Raw genomic sequence first — 24,378 nt, 5'->3', positions numbered from 1 at the left:
AATGTGTGAAAATGCTTATCAGACTTTTTCAGACTCCAACTTTACAGTTTTCAAATTGTCTGCTACAAAAGTCTGTCAACCAGTCCATTTCACAGTGATTTACAATGTAACAGACTAAAGCATCACATTCACTACTTCAAGATGCTGGAAGAAAGGAATGTTTGGCCTGTTCTTTTCTTTCACTACATTTCTTTCAATTCACCCGAATCACCAAATATCACATTTCTATGTTAGCCTTACTCTCTTGGTTTCACAGTTAGTTTCAGGGAAATTATATGCATAAGCTCTTGATTGCTTAATACCACAGGGGAGCTTAGCTTTGTTTCACCTGTTAACATTTGAACTTCAAAGGGCCCCAAATCGACAAATACAAACTGAATAATTCACCCAGTTATTGGAGACAAGCCAGTGCAGCACGGAACAGATGAACTTTATATTTCATGAGGAAACTTAGAATTTCAAAAACACTGCAGACTTGAACAGAGAAATTTAGAAAACTGAAAAATGCCATTATGAATTCATCACATTGAGTAAAACTAAGCTGTTGGGGTAATAGACCGTATATAAAGATGGACAAAGGGAAGCCACATTCTCTTGATTTTCTCCGCTATGTTAATGGATGGGGCATGGACCAAACTAAATCATCAGAGTACACGTCAAATACATTTTTCTTAGGGATGGTCGTTCTTATCACACTACCAACACTTGATCTTGCTAATGCTACAGTAGCTGTCTAAACTATCTGGCCAACTGTGTCTTTGACTGCTGACAGGATTCACTGGTAGAGTTGCAGTGGCGGGGGCTGCGAGTGGTAGCCTACTATTGCTTTTGTTGTTAATTTCATCTGATGTGATTGTTTAAGTGGTTTTTATTTCAGCTGACACACACCACATCGTGCTACTTCGTGTAGAACAGTAGCTGCAAAGAACGACGTAGCCTCTCTGCATACCAAAGCAAAAATCTGGTTTGATTGTTTCTATGATGCTGAAAGTGCACAACTAAATCACTTTACATTCAAACTGAAGTGAGAAAATGACAATGAAATCAACCATAGTGCCGCTAGATGCAAAGGCCGCTTTTGCTTTGTACCAAATATAGAAATAAACAAATCTTGCAAGTCACCATCCTTCAGTCTTACCTAACTTGGCAGTAGAACCCTCTATCAATCATCTCATCTTTTATTTTGTTGTCCCAGGACCACAGCTTCTTTTTGTCTGATGCTCAGCCATTTTTTTTCCTCCTCCATTTCTTTGGTTCATCTCTTGCCAACTGACTCTGAGGTACCACGCCACTGCTGTAAGGACATTTTGGGGTAGTTTTCTAATCTATGCACAACATCTGACTGAAACCCAAGCTTGATGCATAATGAATAACTAGAAATAAATGATGAAAAAGTTGCAGACACCTGGGCACCATCTGTGTTCAGAAAGTTCTGCTTGATTTTTTCTCTCCTTTTCTCCCCCTTCATACCCATCCTCCTTTCTTATGTGTTTCATGGTACGAAACGCTTTTTCGTTGGAAGCTGCTGTCACTGCTGAAATTGTTTGTAGAACAGAATGGAAGCTGAGCTGCAACCTCAGAGATTTCCCCCAAACCATTTTCCCTTTTTGACTTAAAGATGTAAGCAATTTTTTGTAGTAAGTTAAAGGGTTTGGCTGGGATGAGTCATGGACTTGGTGGGGGAGGAGCATACAGCGAAGTACTCCATCATCTTTTTCCATTCTCATTCCCTATCAAGATAAACACACTGTCTCTGCCCTGAAATTGGATGAAAGCTTTTCTAAAATAGAAATGGACATGTTACCCATTCTTGCTGTGAACTGATTGACTTTTCCTAATTTAATTTGTTTTTTTTGAAAAAGAGGAGCTGTATTAACTCTCCGTCAAGTCCCCGACATACAATTTATTTGTAGTAGATTTATCATAAAATCTATTTTCAGTCATCCAGCTGAACCCATGCTGATCAAATTACCATTTATATACTTTGATTTTCTTGGTAAACGATTGTAAATAATATATCTTTAATCTCTGAGTATATTTGTAAAGGATTTCTTTTTGTTCATGTCTTAAATCATTTTATTGGCAGAAATTGGATATAAAATAATCTTAGTGATGTTTTCACTGGTGTGTCTCATCTAAATTGTATGAATTGTTGTTTTTTTTACCATAGAATGGGCCATTTATATTTAAATACTTTATATTTACATGGAGGGATGGTCCTCTTTGTGGAGGGTGCCATGTTTTTTACTGTCATCCAAACCGGATAAACTAAAACCTTATGAGTTTTCATGACAACTGAAGTTCACCAGCTTCTCTTTCATATTGGGAAGGGGAGGGTGAGATGAGGAGTATTCAGCTGCAACATGAAACTTCACCTCTAGATAACACAAAATTCTACACACTGAACCTTTAAGATACCACTAGATCATATCTGAGTATGTATTTGTTTTTCTTCCTTGCTAGAAAGGAAGGTTTTCAGGACAAGAACAGAATTATTGATCTTTAAAAGCTACTACATAACAGTTTAGTGAAGAAGAAATCTGCATCTGTTAGGAGTATATTTAGCAGTTTTTTTCTAGAATGTGGAATGTGGGGTAGTTTTTCTTAGAACAGCATTTTGCGTGTGGGGAGTAATTGTGTTTTCTGCTGTACATCAATACCCAGATATACTCCATTGAATATGGATGTACATGGTATTATCTTTGTTAATATGATATTGGACACATACGTGTATTTTAAGTTAATATAATTTGACATTAATATTAATTAATATTTGATAATCCAAAAACATCATATTTATATGAGACAGAAGTCATAATTTTGTATTATTTTGTTTCTTTAAGTTGATTGCAGCTTAACCTAACATTGGTTTGCCAAGTCAATCCCAGCTAACTTTAGGTGAAAGGCGGGGTACACCCTGTCACAAGGATGTCGCCACCATATAACACACATTCACACTGTTGTTCAATTTATAGTCTGGGAGGAAGCTTGAGTGCCCTGAGAAAACCTACCCAGACAAAGGGAAAACACAAAGACTCCAGCCGACCTGGAATTTTAATCAGGAACCTTCTTTCTGCGAGGGGAGAGTGCTGCCCCCTAGTGTTTGAAGAATTTGAAGTAGTCCAGGCTCCAACAGTGTCTCATATGTAACACAGATCATGAAATGAAAAAGATGACCAGCCTCTGTAGTGACTCTTATCAGTAACTGTGTAGATAATCTTTTTTATATCATATTTTATTTGCACATTTGAACATTTCCATCAAATGTGTCTATGGTCTGTAGAGTGCAACTGTATTTTGTCTCTGAATATTAAATATTTGCAGACCCACTGGTGTGCAGACATTTTAGTCTTTTCAGATGTTACCTATCACACATCAGGGAGGCGCCTGATCAGTCCCAAATCCATTCTGCAGCACAATAATGACCCCAAACACACAGCCAGGGTCATAATGAACGATGCTAAGCCATAAGAAGAACAAGGAGTCCTGCAACAGATGGTGTGGCCCCCACAGAGCCCACATCTCAAAGTCATGGAGTCAGTGTGGGATTACATGAAGGGACAGAAACAACTGAGACAGATTAAAGCCACAGAAGAGCTGAGGCAAACTCCCAAAGATACTTGAAACAACCAAGTACCTTAAAAAAACTGTGCACTGAGAATTGGTGCTGTTTTGAAGGCAAAGAATGTTCAAAACAACAATTGATTGATTTAGCACAATGTATGAAGTGAACAGTTACAAAAACATTCCAAACTTTGACTGCTTCACCTATAATTCAGAAACTTTTTGCACAGTACTAAATGCATCTTTCTGCAACTTAATAAGTGAAAGTATATTAGTGAAACTATCCCTTGCTTTCACTAATTAGGTTGGAATTAAGTTGAAATTTCCAGTCATCAATCTTTGCAGAAAACACTGCCTAGACGACACACATTATGTTTGACCATCTGTCAAAACTGTTAACGACTGTCACTACAAATAACAAAACATTAAAATGTGTTTTCTGATTCACAGCTGTTATAGATAACTTTCCATGTTGACTTTCTAAATATATGAATAAGCTACCAAAGCTGAAATGTTTCAGATGAGGACACGTCTGTCTCCTTCTGTAAGCTCTCCAATTGTAAAAAGTAGGTTTTAATGATTCCTCTAGCTCTTATGAGGGTTACATTGTACTCTACTCCATCTCTCTGTCCCTTGTTGGGAGGCTGCATTTGAAGACTGCCCGCGATTCATTACACTTCGGTGACAGTTTTTCAATGAGATTATGGAGTCAGTAAGATGAGATGTCCAATCCTCCTTGAGTCAGGCTTCAACTCAACCAAACTTCTAACGGTAAAAATGATAAAAACAACAAGGGGCATTAAAACTTTCTGATCATGGCTAACTACAGCTCTGTTGCTAGGTGACAGCGGTTAGGGTAGGACAAGCCGATGACGCAGATCACAGAAATCACCTCTAGATCACTCTGTCTCATTTTGGTTTAGTTTACGCGGCCCATGAAGGAGGCCGTCTCTGATTCGGGACAGTGCTTGTACAGTATGTAATCATTTTGTAGTAAAACTGTTTTTGCAATGCTTTCTCCATGTTAGTTGTTAGTATGTATAATTCTGGGTACTCAGATACAAAAAATAAATTCCAGTACGTTCTCACAAAACTGCTGTAGGTGTGTGTGTTTGTTAGAGTACAGCCGTTATCTTTATACCGCTGTTTACGGTTATAATTATTGCACCCAGCACTTAACTGCTGTCAGACATCCCCTCAATTTCACTATCTATAATGACCTGTCTTCAGATTGTCCACTGTCAGCTTGTTGAAACACCCTATGGGAGTGAATGGAGCTCCTGTATTGATTGTCAATGATGCCATTAAAGGATGGAATCATTAACCCTGTCAGACTGAAAGATTGTGATGCTGTTCAGGCTTGAAAGAAACCAACGTGTGCAGAGCATCAAACATCACGTTGCTCAGCCTCCAAATGGTCGGTGCTTTGTGTTAATGGTAGGAATTGTGGGTTGTCACTGGATGACCTGCTTGAAAGATGCAAATGTCTACCTCATTGCACCTGCCTCGTATGTGGTGCAGCGCTCCTCCGATGGAACATGTTTTTCAAGCTGAATGTTCGTCATTTCTGTTGAGCCTTGGAAAATGACTTTCGCAGTGTAATGGAACATTGCACCTAGGTCAAAAACAGGCGAATGAAATATTGAAAAATGGAAGTTGGCACGTTAGGCGTCATGTTGTCAGGTGACTCAGTGCGTCTCTGGAAATATGAGACCGAGGAGATGGATGACAGTTCTTTAGCCGGGTAGGGATTGATGGTGGCGTGGAATATCAGATCCAACCCATTTGTGTTCAAAATGCAAATTAAATATTTGATGTCATATGTTATATGTTATGTGTCTTTTTTTGCAGACCGCAGTCTCCTGAAGACTATTGATGGCACACATTTGGACTGTGTGGTAAAAAAACATCCTGCATTGGTTTCCATGATGCACCTCCTTCCAGAGAATGTCCTTGTATCTGGAGATGAGAACATTCCTGGGCTCGCAGCTTCTCCTACAGGTACAGTTCACATCACTGGGAAAGCGTTGGTTTAAAGATTAAACGATAAAAAAAGATTTCAGCCTCAGTTGGCAACAGTAAAGGACTGTCAGGGGTTGGGGGGGCATTCCATCACATTGGGCAAGAGGCTGGGTACATCCTGCACAGGTGCAGTTCAAGCTCTCTTTACTTATTTGAAAATGGTCATTATATAATAAAAACAGAAAACTATGTAAGAAGTCATTGTTAGTTTATTTCGCTGCAGGTCGATAAAATTATCCGGTGTTTATGAATTCAACCTATTTGCCGTCTGATTGGGTGGTTGTCCTTATATTCTGATTAAGATGATTTTAAACACATTTGCTTTATATGACTAGTATCAAATATGCTGACGTCATGCATGAGAAATAGAATGGCCAAGACCAATGAGCTAAATGGTTGAAAATGGTGTGTCAAAATGTTTGTTTTGTCATGATTGAAAATATAAATCCATGTCAGTCAGGTTTGAATAACTTCAGGTGAGCCATAGCTCACCTTTAATGCTCCATCACCTACAGCTCTCTCTGAAGTCTTTTTTTGTAAAAAAAAAGCAACATACTGTACAATACACAACACCATTCAGGACATTTTGATTTGAAAACAGTGCTCAAAGTTTGGTTTAGATTACATACAATTAAAATGATCACAGCAAAAGTATATTTAAAGACAAGTTTCTAAAAAAATATTTAAACATTAGAGGGAATTTTACATTGAAAACAAGGTTCTTTATTTCACCCTAAGTTCGATCAAAAGTTACATTGCAATTAAATCAGAAAGTTAAAGAATTTTTCTTTTATGGTCAAATATTTAAATATTCTGGCAATTAATGACAATTTCTATTGAATAAATATTTCAAGATTCACAGTTACTTGAACCAAATGTTTTCAGCCACCTCCGCTCACTTTAGAAATCGACAGACACCTTTACAGAATACTTAAATAGAAAAGTGAACCAACTCACACCTTTATTAAGAAACTGGAAGTGGGCTTTTCACAAACTTGGTTCTATCAGAAGTTGAGAAGTCTGCAGTACTTAGGAAGTAAGTTTCTAAGGGGGAATGTAATGAAGTCTGACAGTGCAGAGCTATAATCATTGGGAGTCAGTGGGTGGTATGGTAGCTGGCTAATCCTCTTCATGTTCTGGGGTGTGAGCAGCGGAGACCTAAGCTGCCTTTTAAGACCACAGCCACCGTCTTGATATTCATGCTGCATTCTGCGCTCCACAGCAGAGCTCTGCAATGAAACGCTTGATGGCTACATTACTCTTGAAGAGATTATAATCACACTGGCTATTTTCGCTTTGTTGTTTCTAAAAGGGGTTACTATGGACTTTCCCACTTCACCCACTGACTGAGATGTTTTCTTTAGACTGTTCTTATTCAGTTTACCCCAGGTAGCCAAATGGAAACATCTTTTATTGGATTGTTTTACACAAGCGCTAATATCAGTGTGTAAGGAAAAGATATTCCATCAAACAAAGAGGTGGCAGGAGCGCTACTGCTGTCCCTCAAACCACTGGTGCTCATGGAAGGGAATACATGTCAAAACATTTGAGGAAAACTTATGACCAAAAATATTAAGGGTTATTATTTGCAGTCACTCCAGGTGCACAGAGTAAAAACATGCAGTAGTTTACCTGGTCTCTATGGGCATTGCAAAATAAATATAATATAAAAAACAGAAAAGACAAGGTCCTCCCACATTTTCTTTTCTGGGCCTCTAAGGGCATGACACAATGAACAAAATGGAGAAAGTCCCCTGCTGGTCGTCATGAATGCCATTGTTTTTAAGGATGGTGCAGAAAGAGGAGTGATGAAGGCAGAATCCACGATAAACAACAAACATTTAAAATGCAGCAGTTAGGTTACTCTGTACTATTCTCCTCATTGAGACCAGAGTAACTGGTCCTCTAGGGACATGGATCCAATATTCCTCTCTTTGTTTAAAGATGAAGGTGTGAAGATAACCTTGGTCATCCTTTGAGCTCCGTAGGTCCAAAAAGTGAATGACTTGTAGGTCATATTCCAAGCTCAATTTAAGATTTTCATTGAAGCTGTGTATATAAGCATGGAAATGTAGTAGCTCTATTTCTGAGCCTGAAAAGAACAAAATGATATCACTGTATCTGCCCCACCACACCATTCTTTCTTTAAATGGGTTATAGTCAGAAAAAATGTGTTGTTCCTCCCATAGTCCCCAAAACAGGTTTGCATAATTAGAGGCATCTGTAGTGACTGCAAATAATTACTCTTTGTCTGTGTGTGTCAGTACACCTTGATGAAAGCATAAGCCGATATGTGTTAGTGTATTTTAAAGCTTCAAGCCTTTTGAAATAAAGGCCTTTTACAATTTTCAAACCACTTTGAGTGCCTGGACCTGGATTCTTCATGTCATTATTTTTGGACATAAATTTTCCTCAAATTCTTTGACAGTATTCCAGTAAATTGTCACATATCAGTGGCACTGGGCTTTGCTGCCAAAAAAGGGGTGCATTTGATCAGGGATATCTCCAGAAAGGAGCATGAAATACAGCAATAAATGATGCTGGACAGAAATTGGAAATTTACATCCTCCCTACCACACACTCACCCCTCATATTCTTTCACTCTCCACTGCCTGCGCTGCATCAGCTGAAGCTGTTGTAAACTAGCAGTTCAAACGAGTACACCTCTGAGCGGCCATCTGGCTGTCAGTGAAGGTGGGAGATCTAAGTTTCCATCACAAGTGAGTCACTAGCACCTCTGCAGCTGGTGCTAATATTAAACCAAGACTTACAATTCTAATTACACTTCTATAAATAATGAACCGCTGCGAGATGTGTTAATGTGTTAAGTAGGCATTAACATGGTTAGAACGTGTCTGAAGGAACAATCAGAGCTCTCTGCTCAGGACCACAAGCCATTATAATTGTATATAATTTAATCACTGAGCTTTTTGTTAAGATGACAAATGTGTTTCCGACCATTTCCTCACCTATAGAGCTTTTCTTTTTGGGTGAATTCCCACTTCTAAATATAAAGTTTCTTCATCAAATATTCCAAGTTCAGCAGCAGAGATAATTTACTTTCACCCTCATTGCTCTCCAGACATGTACAGCAACTGTCAGGACAACCCACCATCACATTTTATTTGGTAAAGCTTTTAGTGGCTCTACTCAGTCAATAACCTGCTGTTGGAAAATCGCAGTGATGTTAAATGATGATGATAATTTACATTAGGCTTAAGAGGAATCAAGGAGTCTACAGTTAATGCTAATTCCAAAGAAAACCAAACCTTAGTAGATAAACCAAACTTTGGGACAAATGGATAAATATTTGCTCAGAAGTAGTAAAAGTTAAGAGATCAGCAACTGCATTAGATTCATTGTTTAATTTACACTACAACTATTGTATTATGATTATTATTGTGAAATGTACAATAAGTACTGTTGACTGTGCAATCTCCTGATTATACTCACGACCATCTGTCCAATAGTTGTAAGATATTTCATTCTGGGCCGAAGTGATGAACAGACACATTGACATTGGCCGCCACGCAGACAACTGCTACAACTAACAACAACTGTAGGGGATAAGGGTCGAACATAAATTCTACAGGCATATACAACATTTGAAGTGGAGTATCTCTGGAGTCCAGATTGAGGCGGACATATCAAGTAAAACTGCCATGAAACAGCCAGAGCTCTGGAAACTGAAGCTCTGGCACAGGTTTCTAGAACTTTATGGGATGCCATTATACATTTTCTGGGGATGATGGAAAATGTCAGGGAATTTTACAAATGGGTCACACAGAGGAATACAAAAAATATATGTCTTGTTTCACATATTTATGTAACTTTTCAGTTGTGTTTCCTCCACAGAAACTCCAACACCACAGGCTTTTACTGAGCTGTAAACAAAATTAGAAAACCAGAGGGAGCGGAATCCCAATTTGGCCCAGAAGTGGTTATATTATATATTATTATTATTATTATTATTATTATTATTATTATTACTATATAATTGTGTAAATGCCATGGCATGCTGATAGTCTGATTTCATGTTCACACTATCATCAGGAGATGCTCTGCTGAGGCCTCAGCTGCTCAAGATGCTGCCCTTCACCCTGAACAGACTGACCATCTCCCTCCAGCCGTCCCTAGAGAAGTTTGAGAGCCAGCTGCTGCAGCTGATCAATGCTGACTGCCACAACACAGTAAGACCAGGCCTCCGAAACACACACAGCCTGTTTACTTCATGCACGTAATGATTAGTAACAGAGACTGAAACAGAGTTTCTTCTTCATCACACACACAGACAGAGTTTTGTCCTTCTGTAGCTGTTAGGACACTCATTGACATAATGCATTCCCTAGCTCCTAGAAGCCTCTGCACATCAACAGCGAAGTGAATAAACAGGACTACATTGCAAATATTTGGGAAGGGGATTATGACTTTTCACATTAAAAGTGACAAGATTTAGTGAATTCATTATAAAGATTAATAAAAGCCTCAGACAAAGATTGATTGAATCAACATCAAGAATTGATGACCAGGTGCTAACTTACTTTAAGTTAATGATAAATTAATTAAGGTCCTGACAGTTTGAAGAATCACTGCAACATTTGGAAAAAGGTCATAGAGCTCTCATTTTGGTTGGTTAGATGTGTCCATGTCAGAAGCAAAACCTTGGAAAAATGGACCTTGGTCAGAAAATGCAATGCTCTGCAAAACTCCATTGCTGATGTGAAAGCTTGCACTGATTGGATACAGGTTCAAAAAACGCTTCAACCCTAAAACCCTCAAACAGCTCATTGAAGGAACAAACCCTAACCAAAAGTGGCACTCAAACACACACACACACACACACACACACACACACACACACACACACACACACACACACACACACACACACACACACACACACACACATCCTTCTGTGGTCCATCAGTTGACTACACTCCTCTAAATACAAATGGCCACAGTGACCTTAACACTTGGGCCAGATTATTCTCTGGAGCCCAATGATTTCCTTCATCTTACTGTCCGTCCCTTTAGGGATGTTAGCACAAGCCCTTTAACAGCTGCCACCACAATGCAAGAACCCTCCATCTCCAACAAACTAAATGGAGCTTATCTGTTCTCTTCTCATTTTCTTGTCTGCAGATATCCACATGGTTAACTGTAAATAACAGGTTCCACTATGGACTACCAATTACTTTTATAGTGACTTTACACAGGGCCTATCTTTTCAGTTTGGTCTAAGAGAGATGTGTCTTTGGTGAGGATGATAATTGATATGACAATGCTTTCACTCCGTATCTCTTTCTCATTATGCTTTGACACTGTTGGGCTGGATCTGCAAGCCCAAACCCAGATAACAGTTTGTTAAATGGAGAAAGTGATGGTTACTGTTGTCTCTTCCTTATGAATTTCTTCTGTGTTCCTTAAGTAAACATTTGTCTTATGGAAGTTCTTATGTTGATGTTTTGATGGATGAGTGAATAATCTGGTTTACAACTATAAGGAGTTGGAAAATCAAATGAAAACATAATTATTTCATATTTTTCTTAATATTTATTGGATTCTTGCAAAATGCTATCTTAAAAAAGTGAATTTTAAACTAAATTTTATTAAAAAAAAAGAAAAAGATTTCTGCCCTTTATAGTGCCCACTGCTGTATTTAAAAATAGAGATTGTCACCTGAGAACATTGACAACAATTAAATAGGTCACTCTTTCACTCCAAAATATATGAAAATATACACTGTATTTACTACAAATGGGAAAGAGGGGACAAAGCAAAATTTAACCAAAGGACCTCAATGAAAAAAAAATATTCCGCAACATTTGAAAGGCAGATGCATGAGAAAAGACATATGACATGATTGGAACTTACAGGATTTGCACAATATTTGCAGAGCACAAACTCCGGCACCACCTCTAAGGACAATGACCAGTAAAACCTGTAGTCTAGTTTTACCAGGTTTTGCATTTTGGCAAGTAGTCATAGCGCTTCAGACCCACCTTGAGCCGACCTCAGATCCGACTGGGAGGGGGCTGTCCTCTCATGGATCTGACTTTGCAGCCTTTCCAGAATTTGACCCCAGAACTGCAGAAGGGAGCCACCTCTCGAGGTCGCCACAGTCCTATTTAAGATAAGTTATATACAGTAAAAGGGAGGCTGTATCCTCCCTGTTTTTTCAAGCTGTGCTGCAGGAATACAGTGAGTCTCTGAAGCAATAGAAGAATCTCTGGAAGTGCCCAGCGCAGATTATGTAGCCGAAAAAGGGGGAAGGAGAGAGATGGATGAATGCATTAATCAATAAATGGACACGCAAGAAAAATTCTAATTCAATAGGCAGTTTGCCTTTAAATCTGCTCACTCCTGAAAGAATAAACCCCACTGTTAATGGCTCTGTTTGGGCAGTGACCTTTAAAAGTCTCAAGGGGCAGATAGCAGAGGGAAGGACTTCATTTTTATGCAATTATAGGACATTTTATTTATATGACTTTTATTATTGTTATTTCACCAAGCTTTCCATTTTGTCAAACAGCTGAAGCCCTTGTCAGTGATTCTAAGTAAAGTGAAACAGATAAATGTTATCAAATAGAATTTATAAACATAAGATATATGTGAAATATAACAAAAGACCATTTTTATCATATCTAGAATTTTATTTAAATATAATAAAATATCTGCAACAGGAAAGTCAGAGTCAGTCCAAAATTAACATTTTGATGCATCTGCCAATAGCTGCTTAGCTGAAAATAATCTCTGGCCAAAATATTTTTTAACCGGCCAACTGTAATGTAATTAAACAAATGTTATGTTGACTTATTTTCAATCAATTGACAATTTTAAAGGTAGGTTCAACTACAGTAATGTCCAATGCTGTTGTACATAGCACCCTAGAAATAAATGTAAAATCTAAATTAATAAATACCCTGAAATTTAACAGTTGAAAAGGAATTAAGACCAGAATCCTCTATGTATCTTCTGAATTCACAGGATCAGTTTTAACACTTCAATAGACATGCTTTAATACATAACAGCAGTTGGTTACACACGCATCCCTTTACCTAATTAAATACAAACAATGGGGTAGGCTACAAGTTAGCTTACCCACTCCACTCACGATGAGGCAAGTGACATGTTAGCGTGAATAATTGTCTCATTTGGGCGTTCACAGTTTTTTTTCTTCTCATTTGTGAAAAGAACTTTGAAGCTCTTCAAAACCAGCCCAAGTTACGCGGATAAGTTAAATGTTCCAGACTTTTATAACTTCAGCGGTATGATGACATCGTCAAGTCTGTGGAAGGTGTTAATATATGCAGAAGCCAGCTTGATTGCAGCTTTTAATTAAAGTGTGTGTGTATTTCTGGTGTATGCAGTGTGTGTGCTAGAGGGAGTGAGAGACAGATAGAGAAAGAAAAAGTGTGTGTGTGTGTGTGTGTGTGTGTGTGTGTGTGTGTGTGTGTGTGTGTGTGTGTGTGTGACCTTTAAAAGTGTGACTCCAGCTGGATTGTCATCAAGCTGTCTCTGAAGTGATGCTGACACCTCACCCGCCAACTCAGTTTTACCATTGTGTGACTGTGTGTGTGTGCATGTATGTGTGTGTAAAGTTACAGGGTTACAGGGTAAATGTGAATGGTGGTTGGGTTAAGTTGAGGGTCAGGCATGATTTAGTCATGGTTAAGGTGAGGCATAAGGTTTCGGTTAGGCTATCCATATGGATGGAAATCGGATATCTGCTCAAAGTGTGTGTGTCTTTGTTTATGATTCCCCCCTATAGCGTGTCTTTGCCTGAATTGGTATTGAGGCGGTAATGCAGTGACTAAGATGAGGAGGAATGAGGAAGTGGATCAATGTACAGTCGATGATGAGACGAATCTTAGCTAGCTGCTGGTCTGATATTCAGTCTTCACATAATCTCCCTTTAAGTATTTCTATTTTTAGTCCAACAAACGATCACAGAACGTGGCTTCTTCTTCCAGTCCACTTTCCCTTATATTATGTATCCAGTGCCCTAGTTGATGTGCTTTTCATGTGAAATACTGGTGGAGTTACCTTTCATAGCTTCATGAGGAACTTTAATGAGCACCAGGCTAATTTCAACCATGTTTTGACCACCCGAAACACACTCTGACCCCCGGGGTAAAATTTAACACAAGTCAGTTTAAGGGTTTCCTCAACGTGCCTGCTTTCCTCAAGTTTGAGTGAAGCCAGAGGCTGCTTCACCTGAAGTGACCTGTAACAGACATTCATCTATGCATGACCAAATTAATCTAATATTCTTGAAAAGAGGGCTGAGATCTTGTCAAAAATTATATAACATCGTGCCTTGTGATCAAAAGACAGGGGAGAACAGAAGAAGATGAAGAGGAGGAGAGGAGCAGGCGAGGACCGTTGCCACGCCGCAGGCAGAACAAAATGCCTTAGGCTGATTTAATGAATGGAGAAAGACTCTGGAAACAAAGCTGCGGGAAGTTTTCATTTGTCCTAAAAGAAGAAAACTGGGACTGCCCCAGTGGACATGGCACTACAAAGTAGACAAAGGAGGTTGAACATTTCCAAAATAGTCGGCATCTCGAACGTTGTTCTCCAAGGACGCTGAGTTTGGCAGCACCTTTAAATGTGCCGACCCAGAGCCTTCTCCTTATCATAATTAGGCCTGTAACTGCTGTAACTGCTGCCGTGCAAAGGAACAGGGTTTAAAGCACTTGGCTCACATCAAATATTCATGAAATGCAGGTCTTGGTGATGACTGACGATCCAGTGATTAGATGAAATAGACTGCGACTGGTTATATACTCCATAAGTCAGACGAGACAGAAAATGCACAGTGGTTGAATGAGAAAAGATAAATTCAACAACTTTAAAAGTCTTAAGACACTTTTTATCTGTTTTTATCATAAGGTAAACTTTATCGATTTCTTGCAGGGAAATTGAGGTGCCAGAATCAAGTGTCATTTATTGATTGCAAACCCTCAGGCCTGCATCATGGACTGTCAGTGCACTTGTTATGTGCTATACATCTAACACCCACTTTTTAACACGAGTAACATTGACAGAATGTAATAGTTTTTCACGATTAAAGCCTTGCTTGAATGGGAATCATTTTCTGGGGACCTAGTATTTGGAGATATCGTAAATATGATCTATGTAGGTACAGAACTAACCTAGTCCTTATAATTCAGTGTCAATCGTCACAATCTTACCAAGTGACATTAATGCTAATTACGGTGTTTAACTTACTAACTCTGTTAGATTGATTCATTAAAGTCTCACTCCAGCAGTTTAGTCCACCGTCTTAAATTGTCTCTGTTTCTCAAAATTACATATCAAAATGTTTGTTATGAAAAATGTCCCCCTTAAAATCTAACTCTACTCCTTCCTTCCTCATTTTGTGACTGGGATTTATGAATATGCTAATATTGCCCGGCTCCTGCTCCACGTCTCCCCAAACTCACAGTGCCACCTGCAGTTGAGGAGCCTTATCCAGCTACGAGTCCCACGCACAAGATGACAGGATTGGTTACCGATACGTCTTTTACACAAAAATTAGCAGACGAATGCGGTTTATTAAAACACGTGTGAACACACTGAAAAAAGGCTCATTTTCATTCCCAGTTGAGGAGTGTGCCTCTTTTTTCACCCGATGCGTCGAGCTTAACGTCACTGCAACTGAGAAGCTCTCTCACCTCTCTCTGTCTGCCATATTCACTTGGGTGTCACGTTTCCACCCCTGCCGGTTGGAGCTGAAACCAATTAACACCCGTGCCTACTGTAGAGTGGTTTAACCAGGGAGCCAATTGTTGCAGGTGTTAGTGGGTTTTTCGACCAGTAGAAAATAGGCTTTAGGTTCATGCCATCACAAACTCTGGCTGTTAGAATCACTTTTATTCAAACTGGCATTTACTCTTCTGTTAGGAAATACTCTACCATGTTGTTGACTGCTTATCAAGGGTACAAGGTTTTGCTCAAAATACGTCTTTTATCATATAAAAGGCACAAGGTGGACATGTTGACATGTTTAAGAACTTGATTTTTACCAGGGGTAGACTTTAAACTCCTGACACTCAATTGAACAAAGCACAAAAGCAAGTAAAACATATAAAAACACTGCATGACCCCCTTGACTACCAAATAACAAACAGGCATGTTCTGACCAAACAATAACCTAATCATCATCTATATCAACTATATCAAAGCTGATCTCTGATCTCATGTTTGATATAGTGCTGTGAGTTTCTGAGAAACTCATTATGAAAGATGAGCACAGCTAAGATTGATTTTGTTTCCGACTCAGTATTTGTATATCTCCATTTGCAACTTCCTTTTTTATTTTCTTCTCTTCTCTTTTCTCCTCTTTTAAAGGATACAGCTGATGTTATTTGGCTTTGTGTATTATCATCAAAATCACATAAAAGACCAGAGAGGGGAGACAGAAAGTCCTCTCACATTGTCCTTTCATAGAAATTGTTGATAATAACAGAATGGAATTACACCAGCCTTATCCTGTACGCTTATGCTATTGCATGTCTGTTGGTTTTCATCTCTGAACTAGACCCAGCTCTAAGAGTTTCTTCCAAGTTGAACCAACAACATATGACGTTCTTGAATGTGCAGTGGATGGGGTTACACTTATAGGAAGGGGAATAGGAAGGCAGCAGTATGAGTGTGTTTGACTTCATATTTTTGGGTTTGTGAATTATGGGAGTGTTTCAGCAGTAGGGCAGCAGTGATTTATCGGTGGAAGCGCTGTGCCAGTTAAAATCTGTTAAGGAGTAAGGGAGTGGGAGGATGAGAGTGGCATGCAAATGATGCTGCTAGTGTTTCTTGCCATGGATGACTCACCCTCAATATGGGGGATTTAACATCCACTGTGTGGGTAGCAGCGTGCACACACTCACACACGCATGAAGATTTGCAGATGTACAAAAATCAGGATGTAGATGCCTGAAAAATCTCAGGAAATGGATTCAGACCATTTTATCCTGAGTATGATCATTGTCAAAGACAGTCAAACATGATTGTTATGTTTCTTCTTACTATAACACAAGTTTTTGGTGTAGCTCTGTGTCCTGACTGTTGACAGAAAGCTAATAGTCAGCCAGCGTCTTCTCCATCACTATAGTTTCTGTATCACCTATCTCTCACATTGATGTGATGGACACAGAAACTCAGAGAAGCATTTTTCTTTGTGTTTGCTGCTCTTTAAAGCCAAGTGGAAAATCAATGCCTGAGTTGTGTAACACTAGGTAATTAGCTTATTTGAACTCATGTGGGACATAATTTCACCTGCTTTTTCTTTTTCGCACTCTTGCTCTTTCTCTCTCAGACACTCACAGAAACCAAGTCGTAACCCTCAAACAACCCCTTAAAAGTGTTTAAAAAGGTGAGGACTGTCCAAAATGTCCTCACTTTGCCAAAAGGTCCTCAGTCTGTAGGTTGTAGGCTCAAAATGGTGACAGTTGCCATTTGTAGAGTTATTATTACCATTTTACAACAGCCTACACACTCATTTTATAATTTAACAACATAACAAACAAGACTTACTAAACAATAGCTAATAGTTTATCATTATTCACCATTTGGAAAAAGAAATCTACTTTGTTAAAACTATGAAACACCGAACCCAGGTGTTAACTTTTTTATATCTGTTTCCGTTTTTTCAAGGACTAAATACCTAATAGTTAACGACAATAAAAATCTTGTGGGCAACAGCAATTTCATTACCATGACATCTCTGCTGGCCAACCACAAATGGCTCTTTCAGTTTAACGCTCATGTTTTTCTGAAATGTCCTTGACTTCCTCATTGTTTGTGTTTCATGCAACACTGAAGGTGTGAAAATAGAGTTCCATTCAAATATGTTCTCCTTTCCAACATTATTATGGCAGCAGTGAATGTGTCTTGAATTGATACTGTAACCAATTGACTTTATCTCATAACATTTTACTGAATGTTATTTAGCTCTGGTTGATGTAAGTTTCAAGTCAGATCGATTTTACTTGTAGTTTTTTTCTGTTTATAATTGTTGCCCGTGTTTGTCCCCAGCAAAACTGTGAAAATTAAACACTAATATTTAAACAAATAAATCAAATCTGCTTGGAGGTTCCTATAGTTTATTGCGAGATTAGTTTTCTAATAACTTAAAGTGCACTTTTGTTTGTTATAGATCACTTCATAGTTTCTTGCACACAGGGTTTGTTTGCTCTCACACACAAATAAGCATCTACATGCGGCTTGGCAAACAGATGAAACAGATAATCAAATATAATATGAGATAATGTGGATAATCAGAAATGAGAGGGAACATCATCAGTCATTCTGTCAAGATAAAAAAAGAAAAGATGTAATTAGGATGGTGTGAATTATTTTGGTGATAATATATTTCAGCCGAACTCTGCCTTGGCAGCTCAGTCAGCTCCTCTTTCACATGAACATGACAACTTGTTCCTCTCACTGTGTTATTCATGTTCAGCTAAAAATGTGCAATTGAATTTGCTTTTACTCCACCCTCCTCTGAGTTCTTCTTTCCTCCAAAGAATTAGTAGAGCATCAATTAGCTTTACGCCATCTAAAGCCATATCTTTGTTCACTCATGACGACAAACACAATAAATATTAAAACTGTTTGCTTTAAAGTAAGGGGTAAATTGAGATGTTGCAGACTTTGGTTCTGGGAAATTAAAGTAATCCTTCTCCGTGATGTGGCACTGCTTCCTCCTGTTTCCTCTTCCTCCCTCTGGACAAAAATAAAGCAAAAATATCCCAGAGTCGCAATCAAGGGAAGGAGCAGGGGTATCAAGGTCCTGCCAATACATGCACTCAACCAATTACTATAGCATCAAATAAACTCAATAAAACCAAACTTACTGGAAAAATAAACATTAAGACATACATCAGTGTGATAAGAACTAACTAAAATGACAGATGATAAAAAAGAATTGATGTGTACTTTGACTTCTTAATTTGGTTCATGTCCTGACTTCTAACATAGAAGAGGCAGGGTCTTGACCTATACTGCAGCCAGACTGCAGTAGGTGAGCAAGATGATTTGGCTTCTTATTTGGGGAGTTGTCATACCATCTATCTTTATATACAGCCTATATGAGAAAAATTGGACACCACTGCTTTTGTTCTACTGTTGGGATGTCCCAGTTAAAGCGAGATATGCCACAAATAACATGGTGCAAAGACAACAAAGCAATTAGGGAGTGATTTTATGCACAATATAAGGTCATCAGTAAGTAAACTCTAATGGCTGAATAGCATTTCACACACTTTAAAGGTTCAGTGTGTAAGATTTAGGTGAAAGGGATCTATGGGGATATATTTTTGTTTTCTTTACCCTAGAAAAGGCCCTTTATATTTAAATACTTTATTTTTACATCAGGAGCGGGTCTGTTCTACGGAGGCTGCCATGTTTTTTATAGTAGTCCAAACTCTACAAACTAAACACCTTTTGAGTTTTTATGACCACTGAAGCTGCCACAGGGTCTATTTCATGTGGAGGGTGAGATGAGGGGTGTTCAGCTGCAACATGCATTTTTACCACTAGATGTCACTAAATTCTTCACACTTAACCTTTAAACACACTCACCTTTCTGATGACAGGGCACTGGCCTGACATTTGCTTCCGTCACTTTCTGTGTGTGTCTGTCTGAAATTGTGTGTTGTTATCCCCTTACTCAAACTATTATGGAGCCTTCCACCACTAATAGCTGCGGCTTTGACTGCAGTGCCTCTGAACAGCTACTTCATAAAGCTTCTGTCTTCCCATGTGGTTAGATGAGTCATCGTATAAAGTTTTTCTTTGGGAGCAAACCTGCTCTTTCAATCTTTGTGGTAACTAAATGCTGATGGAGAGGTTTCTCCGACTTTGAACTGAATTGGAAGAAACGTATTGTGGAGACTTTATGGCATGAGAATGGTCAATGATCAACTGTTGCAATTATTATTGTCTGTATTTGTTTGTTTAGCTGGATTATTTGAAGGCTGCCTAATCGACTTTTTGAAAGAAAGACATTTTGTGTAGGGGTGGAGCCTCACCCAAGGACAAATCTATTACACTGTGGTGCGGATCTGGATCAGGGAGTGTATCCAGGATTTTTTTTTTTTCTTGCTTCAAGATATCGAGATTGGGCCTCTTAAAACATTATTTCTCAAAGGATTCTTCATGGATCAGGCATGTTTATGGGGACTGATATTTATGAGTGTGTGCAGTTTTTTACAGATCCAATTAAAAATCCAGATCTAGTGAATATAAATGTGGTTTCACGAGGGAACTGTTGGCCTTGGCGGAGGTATGCACTCTAATGAGTTCAGCTGATCTTGTCATATTGTTCTGATAAAAAAATGAAAGGTCTAGACCATACTATGTGTACAATATGTAAGAAAATACTAGACAGTTTTTATCTCATTTTCCCCTCAAACCAAGGCAACATATTTAAATGGTTTTAAAAACTTAAAATATGGTAGCCACTGTTTCTTGTGAAATTGAATAAAATATTTTAATAAAGTTTTTAGACGACCATTTGGACTTCTAGCCTTTTTGTTCATCATTTCCACTAAACCTTGTCACTGTTCCTGTCCTGACAGTGAATATAGGGTCAATGCCTATTTGTTGTCTTGAGCTTCATATGAGAGAGTTTGCTCTTGTCCTTCGAGCACAAAGAAATAACCATCAGAAACTAATTTATCCTTTTCTAAAAATCTACGCTCATTTTTCTCAAACTTGCACAATGAGGCAGCTGCTGCCTGCTTTCCATTTCTCTCCCAACTGCTATTATTTCCAAATTTGCTCTAAATGACTTTCTTACTATTTCCAGCAGTTCCATTATATTTAAATGACAGTGTCCCCAACTAAATAAATGTTGCTTACTAATATTTTATCTTCATGACTCTGTTTCCCACCACCTCCCCTGTGGTTGGACTGGTAAATCAAATCTTTTTGTTGTATATTTGACAATGTTACTCAATTCAGGAAATAGTCTCCCACCTCTGTACCTTGTCATTTTATTGTGGATATTATATTATATTGGATATTTTTGGATTTATTTTGGAAAAAAAGGGAGAAAAAAAACCCTCATGAATAAAAAAAAGACCCATGTCTGATTTAATACCATTCATGTTGAATGGAGTCAAATACAAACTACAAAATATTATGTGCTACAGCCCTCCACAGAAATGTATTCCCTTTATTTTCATTAGGATTTTTTATTTTCCAAGATAAGATATGTTTTCCCACCAGATCTATCTTTGACTTGCTGGTGAGCATTTTATCCCAGACACAGATTTCAAAGGAATCTTGTCATTTTTCCTAGAGATTGCGTACACATGGGAATTGTGGGTTGTACTGTTTAAGAACATTTATGTTGAGCCCTAGAGGCCGTGTTGGTGTAAACTCAGCTTTGGCTTGCTCGTCATGCACTAATGCATGCATTGGATGTATAATAATTAATGGATAATGTTGTTGCACTGGCTTCGATACAAACATATATATATCTTCATTTTTTCCCAGTTTATTTTTCCTCCAACAGGAAATGGATGGTTAAGCACAATGTTTTGTTTCCCTTTCAAGATGCCCACGCAAGGGTAACTTGTCTAATTGAGAGACAAAATAACCCCCACTAACAACTCTTCTCCTACAATGTTCTGCTTTTGTTTACTGTGTTAACAAAGCTGTAAAACAAACCGCCTCCAAAAGCATGCAAATTAGTTTCATTCTGCCTCCCTCTTCCTTTTCCTGTAATGATACAAACAACATTTAGGCATATTAGCTTCCAAGAAATCCCTCTTTTTTTAACCTCGGTGTCAAGTGTACAATATGCTTTTGGGGCCATGGTGATGGCTTACACTGCTGATGCCTGGTTTAGTGATTTTAGAAGCAATATAATGGCGAAACATGACAAATGTGACAGAAGAGCAGGAGAAAACAAGCTTATTTGTGTGTAGAAAGAGAGAAAGACACACCCTTGTGTCACCGGTGCGCTCATCACTCAGAGAAGTCCCTCTTCAATGACTCTGGAAATGGAGTATAATTTAACTTGGGGGCCATTTCATTGTTCCCTTTAAGCTTCTTAGCTCTAAAATATTCATATTTCAGGCGAGGGAGGAAGAAATCTGTGACGGCAGCAGACAGAGGCGGGGGGGGGAGAAGAAAGGATAGTGAGCGGGAGAGGTGGAGAAAAAGAGAAACTGACAGAGTGAGAAAAAGGAGCAATGAAATAAATGAAAGGGAAACTCAGAGGACGGGAGTGAGGAGAGGGATGCAGAGAACAGAGTGCAGCACTTTAACTGATGTTCTCCTATAAACAACTTTCTCCCTGTCTTTCTTTTATTTTCCTTCTGAAACACTTCATAGCAGACCTGTCCAACATCAGACAAAGCCACTTCTCTGTCATCTTCCTGCTGCGGAAAGGAAAAAGGAGAGTAGACAGATTGTGGAGGACACAGTCGTAATTATAATCGAGATGTCGTTGGAAGCAGTTATTTACAGATATCCTGTCGTGCTTGTGCTGCTACGCTCTGAAAGGGATAACTTTTGTGGATATAGGTCAATTAAAGACAATGTAATGATGTGCCAAGAAAACTGCACATAGCTCATGTATACCAGTTGTATTTAATGCATTTAGCCCAAAAATAATTTTAAATATGATAAAGTAAAGTAAAATAACTTAATTAATCTCAAAGGAATTGTCTGTGTCCAAGATACTTGGCATGCAATCTAAAATGAATGTGTACATACAGCTATGTGTAAAAGAAGGAAAAAAAGAAGGAAAAAACAAAGGTCAATTATAGATTACTTAATCAGTTTCACTTTAAAAACTTCTTAGTAGCCATCCAAGTTACACATGATATGATTTTAGGTGCAGGAATCTGATGTATAATGGAAATTGAACTGCACAAAGGGTGCATCACACCACAAGAAATCATCACATCAAACCCAGTAATACTTGATTTGAGATAAATGGTTGAGATTGGCCCGAGTAACTGGTCTGAATGGGGGTGTGGCCATGACCCACAGCGTTGCCAGATGGGAGAGCATCGTATCAGTGGGGCGATTGTATTTTGGGTAAAATTATTGCACCTCATTTCCAAGAAAACAATAATGATACATAAGCAAATATAGTATATAAATAGAAAATATCAATTGTTTATAGATAAATAATACTTTCATTAAACACATAGCAAAAGTTTGGATGAACAAGTATTGGCTGGAAAGACAGATGCATGATCCATATCCACATATATCACAAGTGTTACACAGACGTTTGATCAATAGCCCATTTTACTATACTCGTTAAGTAATTCTTGCACAGTATTGAAATTTTGGTATTATTAATCGTACAGAGGTCGAAATGTTTTCACAAACTTAAGAATTATCATACATCTGGCAGTGCTGATGACCCATATGTATGAGTGCGTTAACACAAGCTCACTGATTGGTCAGGTTTCCGGAGAGACCTGTAAGAATTAAATTTAATGAACGCATGATAACAAGAGAACTCAGTCACACAATGTACTCATTTAACTGTAATATTTTAATATGAATAAAACACATCTTTGTGTATAATTTCTAAATATTCTTCTTTTATATAGGACAGATCCAGGTTTCTTTTTTATTTTCTCATTCGCAACACCTCTCCATCTCAAGTGTGTGTTGCTAGTTTTTCAATGTATGTTTGTTTTTCACCATTTTCTCTGGTGATTACTAATTATGCCACTTGTCACGATGCATGCATTGCGCATGTGGTTGAGTCCCCGCATTTAAACGTTTGATGTGCGCTCCTCTGTGAGGGTCTTAGTCTTAAGACTTTAGTCTTGGCACTCGCTGGGCAAATGATAATTGAATGGAGCCTCAGCCTACATGTGATCCAGCTGGAAGACGGTTACGTAACACTCCCAAAGCCAAATGAGAGCTGACACGATTCAAAACAAACTATACATAGAGCGCTGCATTAGTGAGTCACCGTGTCCTCTTAAAAGGTAAATAAAAAGTAAACTTAAACAAAAGAGATTGTAAAAACAAAATACAGCAGGTGATGAAACAAGAGGTTTACTGGTTTTAACCTCTGAGGGGAAAGACGAAGCGTTTGGGGCTATGACGAGATCCCTAATCTTCCATCCACATCACTAAAGATAAATATGATAGATTTCTGAGCACATATCTGCCATTGCCTGTAAATGAGAGAATGAGCAACGATAACAAGAGGAGGATAAACAAGGAGACAGATAGAGGGATGGAGTCAGTCAGTACAGAGATGTAACATGAGGAGAGCAGCAGGGTATGTGGGCTGTACAATAACCAGGCAGGCTGGGCTGCTGCTACTGCTGTTTTTAAAAAAGAGCTGAATTGATATGCTAATGTGATTGAGAAGGTGTGGGTGGATATGGAGAAGGTTTTCAGCGGCGAGAGGAGGGTGACAAGAAAAGAGAGAGCGAAAGAAAAGGAGAGTGGGAGTGAGACATGTGACGGAGAGAGGGAAGTGAGCGAAGTCAAACAATGGGAAGAAGTGGGACGAGAGGCGAGCTGAGCGTGGCTCTGCACAGGGGGGAAAGAGAGTTTACAGTCAATCATTGAACAGTATTCAGTCAGCTGCGCATTAGCAGCAGCAGCTCTGGTGTGGCAGCACAGTGTCTACCCGCCACTGTTGACACCATGATTTGTTTATGTAAACATTAGTGAACTAGCTCATGCAATACATTTAAAAAAAGAAAAGAATCATATCGTCCCTATAACAAGATGTGGTCATGTCATTTAAGTGTAATTCCATTACAAGCTATTTGTACTGTTGTATTTCAG

The 24,378-nt window shown here is 38.5% G+C and overlaps 1 protein-coding gene across 4 annotated transcripts in view; it reads left to right on the top strand.

Moving 5' to 3' along the window:
* nphp4 (nephronophthisis 4) overlaps positions 1 to 24,378 on the top strand; it is a 151,033-nt gene that overhangs the window by 29,735 nt on the left and 96,920 nt on the right. For all 4 annotated transcript variants that reach the window (XM_069527117.1, XM_069527119.1, XM_020088675.2 and 1 more), the window contains 2 exons: positions 5,416 to 5,565; positions 9,640 to 9,776. In XM_069527117.1, the coding sequence (XP_069383218.1) occupies positions 5,416 to 5,565; positions 9,640 to 9,776 (287 nt within the window). The remainder of the gene's footprint in view (positions 1 to 5,415; positions 5,566 to 9,639; positions 9,777 to 24,378) is intronic.

This window comes from Paralichthys olivaceus, chromosome 6, assembly GCF_024713975.1.
Source record: "Paralichthys olivaceus isolate ysfri-2021 chromosome 6, ASM2471397v2, whole genome shotgun sequence".
Classification (NCBI taxonomy): domain Eukaryota; kingdom Metazoa; phylum Chordata; class Actinopteri; order Pleuronectiformes; family Paralichthyidae; genus Paralichthys; species Paralichthys olivaceus.
Note: the sequence above shows the minus strand (reverse complement) of the source record. Positions and strands in the feature narration are given on the sequence as shown.